The 18,134-nt window shown below is 44.4% G+C and overlaps 1 protein-coding gene across 3 annotated transcripts in view; it reads right to left on the bottom strand.

Annotated features, from left to right (window-relative positions):
• Positions 1–18,134, bottom strand: part of Fndc3b (fibronectin type III domain containing 3B) — a 278,725-nt gene that overhangs the window by 103,260 nt on the left and 157,331 nt on the right. For all 3 annotated transcript variants that reach the window (XM_050142069.1, XM_050142070.1, XM_050142071.1), the window contains exons 5-6: positions 3,836–4,079; positions 717–1,007 (exon numbers count right to left, since the gene is read on the bottom strand). In XM_050142069.1, the coding sequence (XP_049998026.1) occupies positions 717–1,007; positions 3,836–4,079 (535 nt within the window). The remainder of the gene's footprint in view (positions 1–716; positions 1,008–3,835; positions 4,080–18,134) is intronic.

Below are 18,134 nucleotides of genomic sequence, written 5' to 3'. Positions count from 1 at the left end.
AGTTATCAAAATGTTAACTGCTATTTTATTTATATCTTGCATGTCTATGTTTTTCAGCCATATATACACATGTCTAATATGTCTTTCAGCCTTCTATATACCTACAGAAAAAGGCTGCTTTTTTTTCTCTTGTTGCAATAAAAATGATCACCTCTAAATTTCACCTAAAATAGAAATAAAGATAAGCATGCCCTGTCCCCAGCCCCAAAGATCTATCTCCACAAGATTAGGCTACAACATATCCATGACCTTCTGAGCGGCTGGCTCTGCTCGTGGTGAGCCTAACCCTGCTGTCTCTTTGGTCTGGGAATGGTGAGAAGATGCCAGTGGACATTCAGGGACCCCTGTCTGAAGCTGAACAGGGATACCCTCCTGCCATGCACGGCCAGCTTCACTACAACATAGCATAACTACAGCTGTTTTCATGAGAGATTAGTTAGGACATGCTGCTAGAAAGAGATTCAATTTGATACCTTCCCTATCTGTCAATGCAGCATAAAGCAGCAGAAGGTGGCCAATGTGAAAACAATTCCCAACACTGTTTCTGAGATGAAGTGTGATGAAAAATTCACATAAATAAATCACACTACAGTAGTCTTTCCCTATTAAGAGAGGGATAAGGTCAACTCAACGGTTTCCAGGAAAAACCATCCATCATGAGATCAAGCTTTCCTGTAACAGATGGGACCCTGAAAATGCCCATGTCTCCACACTACCTTGCAAGTCCGAATCACTGGACTTAGGGCTGCTTCTGGCTCTTCGCTCCGTCTTTTTGATCCCAGGTCCACCTCCGCTTCCACCTCCCACGCCTCCACTGCTTCCAGCACTATGGCCCTTCCCGTAACCATTGTACACTGTTGCACAGCTGCTCTTATAGATGGTGGAAGGTGGGCTGTTGAGACGGTTCTGGCGGTCAATCTGGCGGTCCTTCAGCTTTTTGTGCGGTGGCTTGCTGTACTGGTCTTCTCGGGTGATGTAGCTCGACATTCCATAAAGTGGGATAATTTCTAGAACGAATGTGGGTGACAAACATGAGCTCAGTTGGCATCGACCACAGTGAGTGATGAAAAAGGTCAAGCAATCTGACCCCTGAGGAAGCCATGCACATGACTACGGTATACATTACAAAACATACTGAGACCATGAGGAAACAGCACACGTTCATAGGATCTGCATTCCTTCCCAAATAGTCAAGGTATCGTCAGTTATTGAACACAACACATTGTACTTAGAACTTCCCATAAATTATGGAGAAAGAAGATGACAAGGTTATTCCCAAAGACTTCATTGGCTGGTGAATATATAACTAAATCTGACCCTGCCTTTCTTGATGTCTTCAGCAGATGCAACACAGAAGAAATGAAATACCCCTTTACATGTATACACAGACTCCTAACATTTAAAGTGTGACTATTTTTAGAGATACAACCGTGTTTCTACTGAAAAGCACAGAGTTAGCATGATATAAAAAGATATCTGGGGCATATCTTTTTTTCATGTGTGTACCACATGTGTGCAGGTAGTATGGAGGCCAGAATCCAGGCTGGACCACCTAGAACTGGAACCAAACACTGGTCCTCTGCAGGCTGGGGAGGTGCTCTGTACCACTGGGCCCCTCTCCGGCCCTAGGACATGTCACACGTGGTATTTTAAATTATGTTTTGGCATCAACAGAAAATGACAACATATAACACAGATGACATTTCCTTGTCTCTTTCAGGAATAAAATAGCTTCTCAAATATACAGTATCTATAAATCATATGTCACTGTAGGCATAAAAGGAGAGGACTACCCAGAATTTCTAGATATGAGCGACCTAAAGCCAGACATGCTGAGCAGAAACACACAGGAAACTACATAATTTACCTAATTATAAAAGTACCGCTTCGGTTCTTCAGAGGGACAACCCCACTGCTCATGTCCTGCCTGTTCACACAGCTTACTTACATCTTTACAAGACAGCCAGTATGGACTAGAGAATGTCAGACACCGAGCACAGCCATATTTAGAAAGAATGTGTTTAAATTAACTATACTAACATATGTAGAAGCTGGCAACTGTTCTAAACTGCACAAGCATTACACTTGAGAGTTAAAGTAGGCACTGTGCATACTAATGTAAGAACCATTTAAGACAGGGTAAGAGTCTTCTAGACATTCATGGTTCCAGGAGTTAATGTTTAATTGCCTTGAGGTATACGCACTGAGAAATCAGATGTTTCTGTGATATGAAGACTTTATCGCCATCTTTAATTGAAGCTAAAGACTGCACCCTCATTATCTGTGTTGCGGTTCTGCGTTACTCTGATGAACTTAGATCAAAGCACACCGTGAAGTGTGTGGCAGCGCTGACTTAATTCTAATGATGTTTGAAATCATAGTTTTACCTTGCCTAGGATTTTAGAGCCATGGTTATCCAAGAGTAACTACCAGGCACCCTAGAGGGCATCGTCAGACTGTGAGTCAGCGACCAGGACTCTGCAGGACATCAGGGAGATCACAGCCGACCAGACGTACTGAAACTCTCAGGATTCCACATGGACTATGACAAAGCACTAAACACCTCTTCACACACTAATGAACTGAGTGAGCTGGTACGTGCCTACAATCTCAACACCTGGCTGGCAGAGGCAGGAGGATTGCTGGGAGCTTAACTCCATAGTGAGACCATGTCTAAAAAAAGTTAACAAGTTTTTTCTAAATGTCTTCATAACATGCTGATGGGGGGGGGGCGGGCAGGGCTTATGCCATTAAGAAAATAGACATCAAATTAGTAAATGATTGATGTGGGTGAGGATATTTACTCGTGTTTGGCTGTGACCTTCCTACACCCCTTTATGAAAGCATGTTAAACTTCCTCTGATTAACCACCAAAACGAACAAAATAATCACATTTCATTCCCAAGTCACAATAGGATATTTAATTAAGATACCCATCTCAGGTTTCTCTTTTGTTCATAATAATAAAAGACAATCCACAATGCGAGCTGAACAGAAAGGAGACCATGGGTAAAAGAGCGTTGCTGTGGTAAAAGCACAGGGGAAACTCGTTCAGAATTCCTCTGAACTGCCAGAACACACGTTTAAAGAGGCAAATGCTCCAATCAGAGTGAGAGGAGCCTTTGCAAAGTCCTAGAGCCAAAGTCTCATTTCGCCCTCCCTCTTCTTTGGCTGCCAGCGTCCAATCAGACAGTCACAGCTTCAGACTGAATCCAAACAAGAACTTTGAAAGACAATGCCGAGAACTTTGAGACTCTCTTCCTTTCAATGTAAGTATCTGCCTAGCAACCAGAGACACTGTGGTCAAGGTAATGGCTAGTCTCAAACTCAAACCAGCTGTGGGACGGCCTCACCTGCAGCAAGATGACTGCTGAGTTCTGCCAAGACAGATCTTTCAGAAAACCCAAAGGATATGGAGACTTCACAATCTTCTGACGTTTGAAATGGGGCAAAAATCATTTCAATTTCCCCTGTACTGACAGACGATGGTGATGCCATGGAAATATTGGGGCCCAGCTCTGCCTGAGGCCACTGTTAGATAAACACTCATCAACGGGAACACAGGGCAGATGGCTGACTCACTTCCAGAATAAAGAGGAGCTATCCTACTCCTTGTTCTTGGTGGGGCAGCAGCAAGAAAGAGCTGTGACCCAACCAAGTCAAAGGACTCGTATGAGACAGAATCCAAGACAAAGGAAGCCTGGGACGGCCAGTGGAGTTTCGTACCAATTAGGTCTCCTTCTACCTTGCTTATCCACAGGAGACGAAGCGAGGAGGCCACACAAGTTACTGCAGTGTACCCAGTTTCCACAGGTGCCAGCTGTAACGGACTCACCTTGCTCACTATATATTGTTGGGGGGAGGTGGTGCTGGGGGAAGAACTGCGGTGACATATCTCCAGGAACGGTGACAGGTGGATAATAAGCCGTGTGCGAGTTCTGAAGGAAGTGTGGGTGGTGACTCAGATAAGGGGGCAGGTGATGGGTTGGAGACATGGCTGAGGGGTAGCTTGGTGGGTAACACTCAGGAGACTGGGGTGTAACCACCACCCGGCGGACTCCAGTACTGTCTTCAATCACCTAAGGAAGGAGACAAAAGGACTGGATGTAATACAGACTATTAACAATCACACCCATGGATATGAAAATATTAATAACCTGCCCCCCCGCTAATTATACAAAGGAATTAGTTACTTCCCCATTAATTAAACGATTCCAACTCCATGAAACATTTAGCAATGATCATTATCTTGCTATTAATTCTTGGTTTATCATAAAATGTTTACGTTCATAACACTTTTACTGGACAATTAACTGAGCATGTGTATAAACCGATGCTAGGAGTAACTTTGTACATAACCATAAACTCAATGGGTTTGCAGGAAGAGATTCTATGGGTCATGCAAGAATGCTTCTAGGGCTGGGCTTCTAGACCTAGCTGAAAACATCTAGCCTATTTCCGCTTTGGTACACACAGGTCCGCAGATATTAGGAAACAAGCCATGGAAATACACTAAAGTATCATTTACCTAGACTAAGGATGAGGAAAAAAAATGATTCTGACCAACGAATAACTTAAGCAATGGCCAATCAGGATGGTCAAAGGTGTATTTACCTGTCCTGATTTCACCAAGAACTGTGGCAGACGAGACCTTTCAGGACAACCTATCCTGGTCAACCTCCCACTCGAGGAAGGCAACTAGAGAAGAAGCACCTGAGAGAGCTAATGGTACCTGGCCAGTGCTTTGCTACCATTCTAACCCCAACTATCCTGATACAACCCAGGGAAGGATGTAGTCCATATAACAAGCACCGCTACGACAAGCAGAGCCATAAGCCACAGGATGGGAAGTCACGAAATGATGGCGCCGCAGAAGGCCACAGGGGCTCCAAAGAACCGCAGGGCTGAAGGCTATGGCTCAGTTATAGAGGAAGAGGCCTGGCTGTGGTCAAATTAAAGAAAAACGGGATATACACACACACATGTACACATGGTTAAACTGGAATCTGGGACCAGGCTCACAAATACTTGAGAGAATCAATTATTTAAGAAAATGAGGCACACATTCTGACAGGCTTTATTTTTGGTTTCTTTTTCTTTAATGCTTGAATTTGAATCTCTGTATTAAAATAGATTTTTGCATTGCATCTCAGGAAGTTGCTAAGAGGACAAAATAAAATAATTTGTGTCTAACAACAAAAACATACCCTATGCTTAGTTTCATGAAAAACAATAACAAAACAAAACAACAACAAAAGAGTATTGCTAAAGTATTGGTGAGTCTCTCAGTGTGTAGTCTACATGTTAGTGCACTAAGTTATTCTGACTTGAATTAACAGGCACTGGCCAGTGTTTAAGAACACAGGAGGTTGCAGAGATAGCTGGATGGCTAAGAGCACTTGCTGCGCTTGCAGAGGGCCCAGGTTTATTTTCCAGTATCCTCATGGCTGTTCATAAGAGCCTAGACTCGAGCTCCAGGGATTAGATGCTGTCTTTGGACCCCGTGGGCACCTGTATACACAAGTTGCACATAAACACACACAAGCTCACATATGTGCACATAAATTAACAAGAAACTTTGTAAACATTAATATCCCATTACAGTCAACACGCACTCCCGGAAACTGAGGCTCTGACTCACTTCCAGCTAGCAACCAGGGCAACCCTTCCTGTCCTTACAGTTCTGAATGAAGCTACCCACTTCCGGGGCACGGCCCACTAATCATATCACGTTACTTCTGACCATGCAGCTGGAATTTACAAACCCATGTGCAGGGGTGTTTAGCCAGGACACTGAAAAGCGCGGGGACAGACTGACAGAATCTTGTCCTCAGTCTAAAACACGGAGCACAAATGCTCTTCTCTAGAACATACTTCCTACAACTGCATGTCACATCCGTGTTGGAGATGTGTCTTACCAGTAATACAAAAAACGGCTACCCCAGGGCTCACTCTCCCTCCCTGCCTTCCAGCAGCTACTAGGAAAAGGGGAAGACACACAGAAGGAGCTCCATTTTCATAAAACATCCCCCAAAGTTCAAAGAAGCAAAGAACTTCCCAGCAGGTCCACATTCCCTCAGGTGCAGCCACAGGGGCCTCACTGATGCAGAAAGCTGACAGGGGCCACTGTCCACAGCAGTGACTGTCGTGAAATAATTTATTCTCAGCATTTTATAATTTCCAGCTTGCTATAAGCATATTTTTCCTAAAGTTTGTCAAAAAGCTAAATGACACACAGATGAAAACCTGTCTTCTTCCCACTTTTGTAAGAACATTTGTCCTTAAAATATTGTCCCTAAAAATTAATAAAATAAGAGGCCGGAGAGACAGCTCAGAGGTTAAGAGCACTGGCTGTGCTTCCAAAGGTCCTGGGTTCAATTCCTGGCACCCACTAGGTGGCTCTGTAATGAAATCTGGTGCCCTCTTCTGGTATGCAGGCAGAACTCTGTATATACATAATAAATAAATCCTGTAAGAAATAACAATAATAAAATAAATTCACTCTGAAGAGTAAATTGTCTTTGTCTACACACACAACAGGTTTCTCAGCAGGAAAGTAAGCAGCGTTGTGAAGCTGCAAACTGATGTGCATATGAGAGCTGCCGGAAGTTCTCAGTCCTAGTGATCCTCAACTTCCTGTGGTGTCTGTGATACCGGCATGCGCATATATAACAAGACACTTTCAAAAACCCGTTCCTACCCAAAACAGACCTTTCTTTCATCCTCCCAAAATGAAGTATTAATTCTAAAGTAAGAATAAAAAACCAAAACCACATAATGACAATTTGCCTGCTGCTGTTTTATAACACAAATTATAGCACACTTTACTTATCAAACTCAGCTATGAACTCGACCTAAGGAAATCATTCTCAGGTTTCCCTAGAGAATAATGCAACTTCAGAAATGGTGGCAATAATATCTTTTGTTTAATAAAAGTAATTGTCATATATATACATATATATATTTCTAGTAGGAGAAATAAAACATCTGAGAAATTCAGTTCAAAATACTCAAGGCAACAAAATATACCTTCACTGTCCATAGTTAATTATTGGAAAAAACAAACTTATTTCCTTTTGTGGGTGAATGAAATTACGGCAATGTCCGGAGGCAGACAAATCACATATTCAATTCCCCAGTGACTTCCTGACACATACTGCTGATAACCACTGAATATTCAAAGGAGAGGGGAAAAGTGACCTGGGTTCTGATAAGTGCTATTACAAAAGCCCAAATACAATGATTTCAGAAATCAATGGCTCTACAGAAGTGCCACTCACACATCCCTGGGGAAGCAGAGAACTCTGGGAAAGGTGGATGTGTGCTCTGTCTCTGATGGCCACCTACTGTGAGCTGCACTGTGCACCCCACCAATGCCCCTCTCTTGACTCCTGTGCTCAAGTGTTCCTGTTCAGGATGAGCCTCAGACTGTGTGTGCAGGTAGACGCTAACCCAGAGTGAGAGTAGGCCCACGGCAGATCCTGTGAAGTCTCTTAGCAAATACACTCATTTACGGGGCAAAAACAGAGGCCTTGGAAAGTGTTCTGCCATCTTGGACTTTTAGCCTCCAGCAATATGGGACTTTAGGGGCAGCTTTAGTAAAAACCCATGGCACCTAGGGCAGGGTGGCTGAATCCGAGTCTCCTTTACCTTAAGTCTGTCTGTAAGCCTTCCCTGGTATGAAAAACAAAATGAAGTAAAACCAGGAAGTGCTCCATTCACCTTTCACACACACAGCGTTCTTCCCTGGCCCACCGAAGGAAGCCAACCTGATGGCCAACAGTGTCCCGATCTGATCCCCATATCTCATCACCCTGCTGGGCAGGTGCCCCATCACCTGCCTCCTGAGAAGGAGCAGGTGACGGACTAGAGAGTCAGATGAGTGAGATAGATACCTTCTAGGAGCAGGGCATGCTTGCTGTCTTGTGCCAAAGGCAGAGTGGCCAGTGAGGTGTACCACATTAACGGGGAGCATCCGGGTCCTACTTACACAAGTGTTTGAGTACATATGACCAAAAGAACCATTAAAAAGCACCCCCCCCAAAAAAAAACCAGACTAGTCTAGAGACAACAGCTGAGGGGATCTAGTGGAAGCAGTGTGCAGGGCAGGGGTGGAGCGTTAAGAGGGAAATTCCCAGCCCAATCCCAGCTGTCACATGGAAGCTCCCTGTGCACTGGAGACTTAGACTTGAGCTCACTGTGTTAGACAAAGAGAGACAGAGCAGAGTGACGTTACCAAGCCGAGGGTCTTTACAATGGTCAACACATCACATTACCATGTGACGGATTACACAGAATTCTGAAGGCTGGTCAGTCAATAGGCAGTCAACCACTGAGAGTCAGGGCATGTGTGTTATTAAGAGACATAAGAGGCTTCAAGACACAGCCAAATATACTAAGTCCCTGTAGCTGCCGTGCTTTAAGATCCTCAACCTGAAAGGAGGAAAGGACCTGGAACTGGGCACAACATGTCCCATTATAAACCTGGTCACCATTACCATTCCCCGTGCCCACTGCCTCGCTAACCCAACGATCCTGAGACATGGGGCTATAGCACAGAGCTGTAACAAGAGGAGGTGCTTAATGGAGGTCAAGGTAGCTCGCCAAACATAGAACTTTCAGGAGTAAAAATCTATTTTGATTCCAAGAGTTAGAATGGGCCTTGTAAAACACACGCACAGTTTAAGTGTCTTTTCTCTTAAAATAAAAGCATTTCACTGGACTGCTTGCTGGGAATGTGAATAAACGCCTTTGTTCTCAAATGCTTTCTTCCTACTCCCACCAGCCAGCAAAGGTACAGAAGAAAGGGAGCTTGAAGGGCAGGAGGCAGAAAGCAAAGCCAAAGCCTGCGTCACGGTCAGGCAGGATCTAGGAGTGGACAGAGCAAAGGTTGCCCCGCATCCAGACTGGGGTAGCAGGGAACACCCTGAGCTGCACACGCAGAAGCCTGGGACAGAGTGGGAAAGGAAAGGAAGCTAATTGACTGTAACAATCAAAAGCAGTGGTGATGACTTCTGCAATTTATGTATCAATTTATCACTTATAGAGTACTTGGAACAGAACCTAACTCACAGTAATATAAGGTGATCCTAAAGTCTATATGAAAAATCTTCAGGTGAGATCAAGCAATGTAATGTGAGGGAAGTTGGATAGTTGATAAAGTCCGTATCTAAGTCTGACTAGATACATCACTCCATTTCTATGGGAAAAGTCAGACCAAATTCCTCTAACAGCTATGGTACACCAAGGCACTGGGTACATGTAGATAAGATAGAATGATCCCATTAAATTTCCAGTCACTCCTAAAACAGAGCAATTGCTTCAGAATTAGCACTGCTTTATGGAACAAAGGTCCTATGGCTTAACTCTTTCTGATATTAAATCGGCCCTTCCCAGCTATCCAGGCTTGGTCACATCCTCAGACTGTTCTAGAGAAACACAGACCTGAGCCTTCTGCAGCCAATTCAATGGGTAAATAACACCTGTACCACAGTGGCCTCCCCTTCAAGTACTCATTCATGGCCACGCTGTTCGGGGAAGAACACATACGGGCCCTGAAGACGAAGATACTGAATCAGCAGAGGTAAGCTGGCATCTGGGTGCTCTGAAGTCCATACTACGTCTCCTCCTGCACAGTCCCAGTAGAATTTAGGGACCAGGCATCAGGGAATGGGGAAACAGAGCTGCTTTGTTTCCAGTGATGGACAGAGCCAAGACTACAAGCTCCAAATGCTTACTGCGATTCGCCAAGTACTAGATCCCAAACCTTAACAAGGACCTCTCCCAAAGCAAGAGAGCACCCGGAGGACCCTCAGTTCAGAGCACCCAGAGGACCCTCAGTTCAGAGAGCACCCGGAGGACCCCCAGTTCAGAAAGCACCCAGAGGACCCCCAGTTCAGAGGGCACCCAGAGGACCCCCAGTTCAGAGGGCACTCTGTATTTCTTTCCTAGCTGCTTCCTTTTCTGTTTACAGTGTTGCTAGGGATCAAGCTCATGAGCTCACACATGTGTGCATGTATGTGCGCACATGTGTGTTCCAGGTACCAATCTCAAAGCATCACGTGTGCTAGACAAGCAGTCTACCACTGAGCTACAACCCCAGACCGTTTTCTCTAGCTTCTAAACTGTAAATGTTTATTTTCTTTGACTATGAATATACACACAATTTACAATGGTACTGGCAGCTACTTTGGCATTGTTACTTATCAAGCCCTACATGGTCCCATATCATAAGAGTATTATGGAAATATTAACAATATTTATGCTTCCCACAATGGCAAAGCGACTGTGCTGAACAAAGCCATGCTATACATTGTCATTGAATTTGTTTACATAGCAACAGAACCCAGTGTTATCATCGATTAAAATCTTTCTGGCCATTCTATTTGAAACAGCTTGTCTTCCTATCTATCACTTTTTAAAATGCTCCAGCACCATGAAAAAAAATTCCTTAGCTCACAAAGTGATTAAGAATCCATTTAAGGATCGGGCAGTGGTAGCACATCCCTTTAATCCCAGCATTTGAGAGGCAGAGGCACGTGGACCTCTGTGAGTTCAAGGCCAGCCTGATCTACTGAGATAGTTCCAGAACAACCAGAGCTGTTACACAGAGAAACACCGTCTGTAAAAGGCAACACCAAAAATCAAACAACAACAACAAAAGAATCCATCTGGGACCAGTGCGATGGCTAGGCAGGCAAAGGTGCTTCAGGATGCTCAGTGGTCAAGGGTACTGGCCACTCTTCCAGAGAACCCTGGGCAGATCCCCAGCAGCTGCCATGGGATCTCACAATCATCTGTATCTCTAGTTTCAGAAAACATGATGCTCTCTTATGGCCTCTGTGGGCACTTCATACACATGGTGCACAGACAAACAAGCAGGGACACACTGGCACACATAACTAAAAATAAATAAAACAAATCAGATATGACAAATGCGTTACTAATTTGGAAAGAGATACTATGATGACTGTAATAAAATCAAATGGTATGTGTGTGGTGTAACAAAAGAACAATTTCTGGATGTGATGCTGTTTCAGTATCAACACTACCATGAACATCGACTGTGGCTCTTCAACATACGTGAAGAACAGCATTCTAACCAAGAGAGCAGTAAACGCCAGACGGCTGGGCCCGTGAGGGCGGCTGGGGAGACTTAATTATGCTCTCAGGTCATCATCATTGTTAAGGACAAAATAAACAGAAGAGTCACCTCATTTACAGTTAGGAGGGACTCAAGATGTCCTCAAATTCTTTCCTCCTCCTGTAAGATAGAAACGGCCCCTCCTCCCAGTGAGTGTTGACAAATGCCTGTGCTACGCCAGGCACCCCCAGATAACTGGGTATCAGTCCACTGATGAGCAGTAATGAAGATAACCCCCCTCTATGGAGCGCCAGTGTTAAAACACAGCTGGCATGAGCAGGTAAGAGCCGGCACAGGTCCTCTCTGTGTGTTTGCCTACTGACCCTGTCTTCTGATATCCCATGATGCCAGAATCACAGAAACAAGACAGAAATCTGAGAGCAAATGCTGGGCACAGAGAGGGAGAGAGGGCGCAGAGAGAAATCTGCACACCACCTATGTCGCAAGGAGCCATGCTGAGCTCACTCCTTTAGCTCTGCAATTGTTCCTCATACAAAAAGGTGTAAATTAAGACTAAAACAGCCCCAAATCCACTAACAGTGGACAGGGACTAACCAGGGGCTTTCTCCCTTTCAGGCACACTCAGTGCTGTGGAACAGCCCCCTCACTCCTCATAGGGCCGCCTATTCAGCAGACCCAAGGCTTGAAAGAGCTCAGCTTCCTTATGACAGCAGCCCAGAGGGCCAGGGTAGAGGGCAACCTCTGCCTTCCCTTCTGCTCCTGGTTTCCACAGTGCTAATGGCAGTACAAAGCAGTAGTTTACCCACAGGCTACGGTTATAAAGAGGAGGCAACCTGGGCTAACACTTCCATATAAGCGCATTACTCTGTGACTTTATCTAATCAGCCCATGCTTCTCTACGGGGGCTCCCATCGCTGGCCAAGTGTGGAGAATAACCAAATAAAAATTTAATCAAAATTGTATTACATTTACTTATTTGTGTGTGCACACACATATAAATATGTAAGCCCATGTGCCACAAAGTATAAGTGGATACTAGAAGACAATCTGCAGGAGTCCCCTTCTCTCATGAGGGTCCAGGGATCTAACACAGGCTGTCAGGCTCCGTGGCAAGCACTTTACCCACGGAGCCATTTTGCTGGCCCACAAATCAAATCTAATGCGTATTCCAATCTATGCTTTTCTCTGCCCAGGCTAGGGGTATCTAATTCAGTGAGTACCGATCCATTCACTAACTCCCCCAAAGGAAGGATAGAGGTTAAAAAAAGAAAAAAAGGTATATCTCTGTTGTCAAAATAAAAAGACACTTATTCTGACCAAGGCACGATCTTTCTTATGTCAGCCATCTTGGAGAAGGAAGAGTGGCTCCTAGACCATAGCACACCCATTGGGTGTTCAACTCTTTCCATGTACTTTTTAGATCTTTGGGTCAACATGAAGCTTTCCTATGACATGTGAACGAGCCATCAAAAATTATTAGTTCATAAGGTAGAAAATGAGGTTCATGGCATATGTGTAAGACATCTTTACACACAAATTGTCCAGAAAGCTAATGGTGGAGGGGGCAGCAACCACAGAACCACAGTCAATATCCAATAGAAGGAAACTCTTTCTGTCTGTGTGGTGCACACTGAGCGAGGCAGGCCCTGCCAAACTCTGCGTCTACCAGAGCGGTCTTTTTCATTATGGTGCCTGCAAGGAATGCCACACTTCTACCACACCAAGCAGGCACTCCTGTACCCAGCAAAGGCAAATGGAAAAGTTAAGTGGGAAGGGCTCATGAACAGAGCCTCTATTAATGGGTACAGTATTTCTGAATGCTCTACCAGCCCTATCTGAAATGCTGTGACCCTTTAATAACAGTTACTCGTGTGGTGGGGACCCCAACCATGAAATTATTTTCACTGAGACTTCAGAACTATAATTTTGCTACTGTCATAAATCTGTTGTCTAACGGTCTTTGGTGACCCCTGTGAAGGGTTGAGAACCACTGCTCTGGGTGTTTTTAGGTGAGGGGAATGACAACAGTGACAAACAGAGGACTAAGTCCCCTTTGCAATGCTTGTCCTTGACTGCCAGGTCTGGCAGGATTCGGGATCAGGAAACACTGTGAGAACAAAGCTTTGGCAAGTCTGTGAGGCAGTTTCTATATTCGGTTAGTTAAGGAAGCCCTACCCTAAACGTGGGTGGCACCACTTCACAGGGCTACTCAGTCCCAGGCTGGCGAAAGAGGAGAGAAGAAGCTGGCAGCAGCACAGTCATCTCTTTCTGCTTCCTGACAAGGATGTGATGTGCCCAGGTGCTTCAGCCCCTGCCTCGTGCCTCCCCTGCCATGACAGACTGCGGCTTTTGTCAAACACTTAGACAGAAACAGAAATAGTGAACACGCCGTCTTACCTCTGTGCACTTTCTAGTAGTTGAAATTTTTCTCAAATTGAAAGGTCAGGTGAATTTTTTCTCAAATCTTTCTCAACTCCATAATCCAATCAAAATTAAAGCATCATGCACACACCCCAAATGTGTGAAGTCCTGCTTTATCAGGGGCCACCAAGTCAAATGACAGATGTCTGGCGCTCTCGGGTCCTTGGGGCAGTCTTTCTCTCCGAAAGAAATGCAGGCTGTGCCGCTGACAGCCCTTCCATGGTTGCTCGCCACTGTGCCTGTCAGCTGTCCTCTCTAAGATTGTCTTCACATGACCGACCACACGAGCATTTAATGCATGGATTTACTGGACGTATCAGTTTGCCTTTAAAGGCTGTCAGCTCCTCAACAGCAACACCAATTACTGCTACATTCAAGATGTCTTCTACCCACCCTGAGATGCTTGTGTGGTAACACAGCTTTATCTGCTTAGCCTCCCTCAGTTTTCTTACACCAACAGACCACACACATAATTAGCAGGTGCTTGTGTTTTGGAGACACACAGCAGGCACACTGCCCAGCGACACTCACACTGCCAGACAGGAGCACCTCCATCAAGGCAGGCTCTGGCACTGACTTGTAGATGGCAGGCAGTATATTCAGAAATGCCTGGGCTGCAGACTGACCCTCAGGTTCCTCACATGTGGTCTGAGGTGAAAACTACATACAGCTAAATCACAGTGTACAATGTCACGGACACTCCTACCAGCTCTGCCGCACCAAAAGCACCAAGGCGGCAGGGCTTTCCCCAGCTACATTATTTCTTGTCTTTCATAGTGCAGTGAGTTTATCACTGTCCCCTCTCTTGTGTCGCAGCTTTGTTGAATATGATTTACACAGCAGAAAGTCCATCTTTTGAAAGCATCTGATTTAGTAAATTTTAGCAGTCTCTAGCTTGAACACCATCATCACTATGTACTTTCTGAACAGTTTCATCACCCACACACACTACCCCAACTAGTCAGCAGTCAGTCACTCCCCATCACTCCCTCCCCAGCCATATGCAGCTTTGCACCTAGCTTCTCCTCAATTACCTACCATGTTCTAGTCATCTACTCATTCTTAGCTGACAGGCATGTGGGTTGATCCCACACTGATCATTGCTGATCAGGTGTTAAGAACATATGTGTGCATGTGTTTGTACAGTCATGTATTTTCCAGTCTCTTTGCCTACACACCTAATGATGTGGCTGCTGGGACACATGGTAACCCTGCTTCACCATTTGAGACTGTCGTTCAGAGTGGATCGACAACCTGACACCACCACATACAGTGGATAAGTGTTCCTTGTTTCCCTGGGGTTAGTAATACTTGATTCTCATTCATATTCTCTGTCTCTGTCTCTGTCGCTCTTTTTCTCCCCCCCCCCTTCATCTTTCTCTCTCTACACCCACCCCAGAGTGTACAATGCATGCTGAACATCTTTACACATCCTAGCTGGCCCAGAGGAGAATGTCTAAGTCTTAGCCTTTTTGCTCTGTTTGCCTGGTTGGTTATTTTGCAATACTGTGTATAAATCCAGGGCCTTGGATGTGTAAGGCGACAGCTCTGCTGCTGAGCTACATCTCCAGTGTTTGCTTTATTCAGACAATAAATATGTCTTGCTATGTGGCCCAGGCAGGGCATTGAAAATATCAATACTCATGGCCCACTTTTGGGTTATGTTGTCTGTCCACTCAAGTCATAGGAGGTCTTCACACCCTACAGATACATGAAGCTTCTTATGTCATCATATGTGTGTGTGTTCTCTTATTTTTAGTTGTCTTTGAAATTTTGTTTTCATATATTCTGGAACATACAACAATTCAATTTATAAACAGTCAATATTACTTTTTCTCTACTATCCTACTGGAGAATACACTCTTCCAGAATCACCATTGTATGTGAAGTCTGTCACTGACCCAAATGATAGGTGGTATACATCTTACCAACTAGATTATACACTCATCAAGAGCATGCTGTATACAGCCAATATCCTATATGTTCAGCTATAATCCACAGGAAGCAATGATAGTTCCTGGGTGTATATATATGTGTGTATGTATGTATATACATATATAAATACACATACATATACATCCTGTGACGAAGACAGGACAAAGCGCCCTTTGGTGCTGAGGGGACAGAATGGCAGTATCTTAAAGGAGGGTCACTGGGCCAGAAAGGGTGGCTGAACTGCTCAACAAACAAGTGCTCTTAGCTTTTTGAATGGCAAAATAAGGAACACAAATACATACAATTAAGAAGTGAAAAGTTACCGTCTAGAGTCAGATGTTTACCATGCTGAAGTGTGGTTGACGGACCACCATGAAGGTGAGCAAGGCTGAGTGGCAAGGGTCTCAACCCCCAAGCTATGTAACTCTAATAGGATGTGGGCTCTAGACCTGAGGAAGACACCTATGCCTGCTTCAGGACTGGGCACTGGGAGGGAAACAGAACTGATGGGTTCTAAGCACCCCTGACAACCCCAGCTGAAGTGCAACTTCTCTGGGTTTTTATGGTTCTTTCTGTGCTGGCTGGTCTTATGTCAACTTGACACACAAACTAGAGTTATCTGAAAGGAGGGGGCCTTAATTGAGAAAATACTGACATAAGATCAGGCGGTAGGGCATTTTCCTAATTATTGATCACATGGAAGGGCCTAGCCAATCGTGAGTGGTGCCACCCCTGAGTTGGTGGCCCTGGGTCTTTAAGAAAGCAGGCTGAGCAAGCTATGGGGAGCAAGTTAGTCAGAAGCACCCTCCATGGCCTTTGCTTCAGCTCCTGCCTCCAGGATCCTGCTCTCTTTGAGTTCCTGTTTTGACTTCCCTTTAATGATGAACAGTAATGTGGAACTCCCCAACTTGTTTTTGGTCATGGTGTTTCACTGTAGCAACAGAAACCCTGACTAAGACTCTCTCCCCACAGCTTCATGACAAGTCTGTTTCTTGCTCCTCAGATCTCTTGCTGATGACAAGTTTCCCCAGACATTTTTCTCTGGGTTCCACCCTCTTTCTTCCTTTGAAGTGTGGAATTCATCCAGCCCTGGAAGATGAACATACATTCTAATGCCTTTTAAATTCAATTTTTTTCATACTAACAACAACCTGTTTTTCTCGGCCACTTCACTATAGCATTCTGTTACAGACACAATCTACTTCCGAAGGTTAATAAACTCTCGGCACACCTGGGTTCCAAAGCCCAACTGAAACAGCTTCCAGCTAGGACAGAGCTCCTGCCTTGCTGCTTTCAACTCTTGGCCTTGAAAAAAAGTCAGTCTCACACAGGTGGTCACAGGCCTCACAACTGTGGCCTCCTCTTCCTTTCCAACCCCACATCACAATTATTCCATTGTTTCTATATACTTCCAGAATCTTCCAGCATTTTCTAGCAGAACTGTCAGCTGGGAAGGACTGTAAGTGTGCTTCAACCATGAATTTACAGCTCTGCTTCTATCCTTTCTATGTTAATTTTAATAGAAGTCTCTCAAAATCAGAAATAACCTAAGGTAGAAAATTTCTCCTTTGTTCTCTTCTAGGATTCTCCACAAATACTGTGCATTTACTAGAATGACAGCAACACCACTAGCAAGAAAAGGCCCACTTTTAAGCACAGCTTCTCCTCCATTAGAGTGTCCGGTCTTAAATAGTATCCACTAATGGCCTTTAGCATAAAGGGGGGGGGTGTTATTTTTGCTGTCATAATGGTGAGAACCATACTGTGTTCAATGGAATGAAACACTTTCTCAAAATGAATGAGCAGGGAGCAGAAGAGAAGGCTGAGATTCTTTGTTCCTCTCTATTAACCGACTGGTGACATGAACGTCATTCATTACCACACCCCGTCAGGAGCCTGGTCTGTACCCTTTCTTCCTCCAGTGAGTCTTATGTGCAGAGATTTAGAACAGCAGGAGAACTGGCCAACAATCTGGCAACTCAAAGAATGTCAAATTGGCTCACACGAAAGTAAGGGTGGAAAAAAAGATGAAATTATAGTGTTTGCTGTATGCCTTGCACGGCGAAAAAATGGCTCTGTTTTTCACATCAAAGAAAGATAAATCATTGATTCTTGCCTGGGCTTCAACAATTTTCCTAAGTAGGTGCCAATTTTTTTTCCTTCTACAAAAGAAAAGAAAAAACTCAAAAACCAACACCATAAAATATTAATAATGGAAAATTACTGTTTCTAAATATTTTAAGGTATAGATACCAAGGAAAAATTTAAAGGGGGTGTGGAATAGGACCCAAATAAGCTAACAGTGGACACCATCTCTGAGTAAACTGTAAATATGTTCTTTTCCAAGTCTTCTGAAGCTTTCTCCCTCTTTTCACAATGTATGTATGATGTTAAGAACAACCAACAAAGGAGGCAAAATGAAAAAAAAAAGATGCTTAATTAGTGAGAAATGGTGAAGTATAAGGATCGGCTAAGCCTTGAACAAAAACTTAAAATATAAACACACCCCCTGGATCTTAAGCACCCCAAATTCCCAGGCACCCAAACCTCTATCTCCAAACCTCTCCCTCTTATCCAGGCATAGAACTAACATTTTATCCTTTAAAAGTTTTGTCTTGCCAGGCGGTGGTGGCTCAAGCCTTTAATCCTAGCACTGGGGGGGGGGGGGGGGGGG

Source organism: Alexandromys fortis, unplaced genomic scaffold, assembly GCF_014885135.2.
Source record: "Alexandromys fortis isolate MF-2015 unplaced genomic scaffold, M_Fortis_MF-2015_v1.1 scaffold_41, whole genome shotgun sequence".
Classification (NCBI taxonomy): Eukaryota; Metazoa; Chordata; class Mammalia; order Rodentia; family Cricetidae; genus Alexandromys; species Alexandromys fortis.
This window is presented reverse-complemented; position numbering and strand designations above follow the sequence as displayed.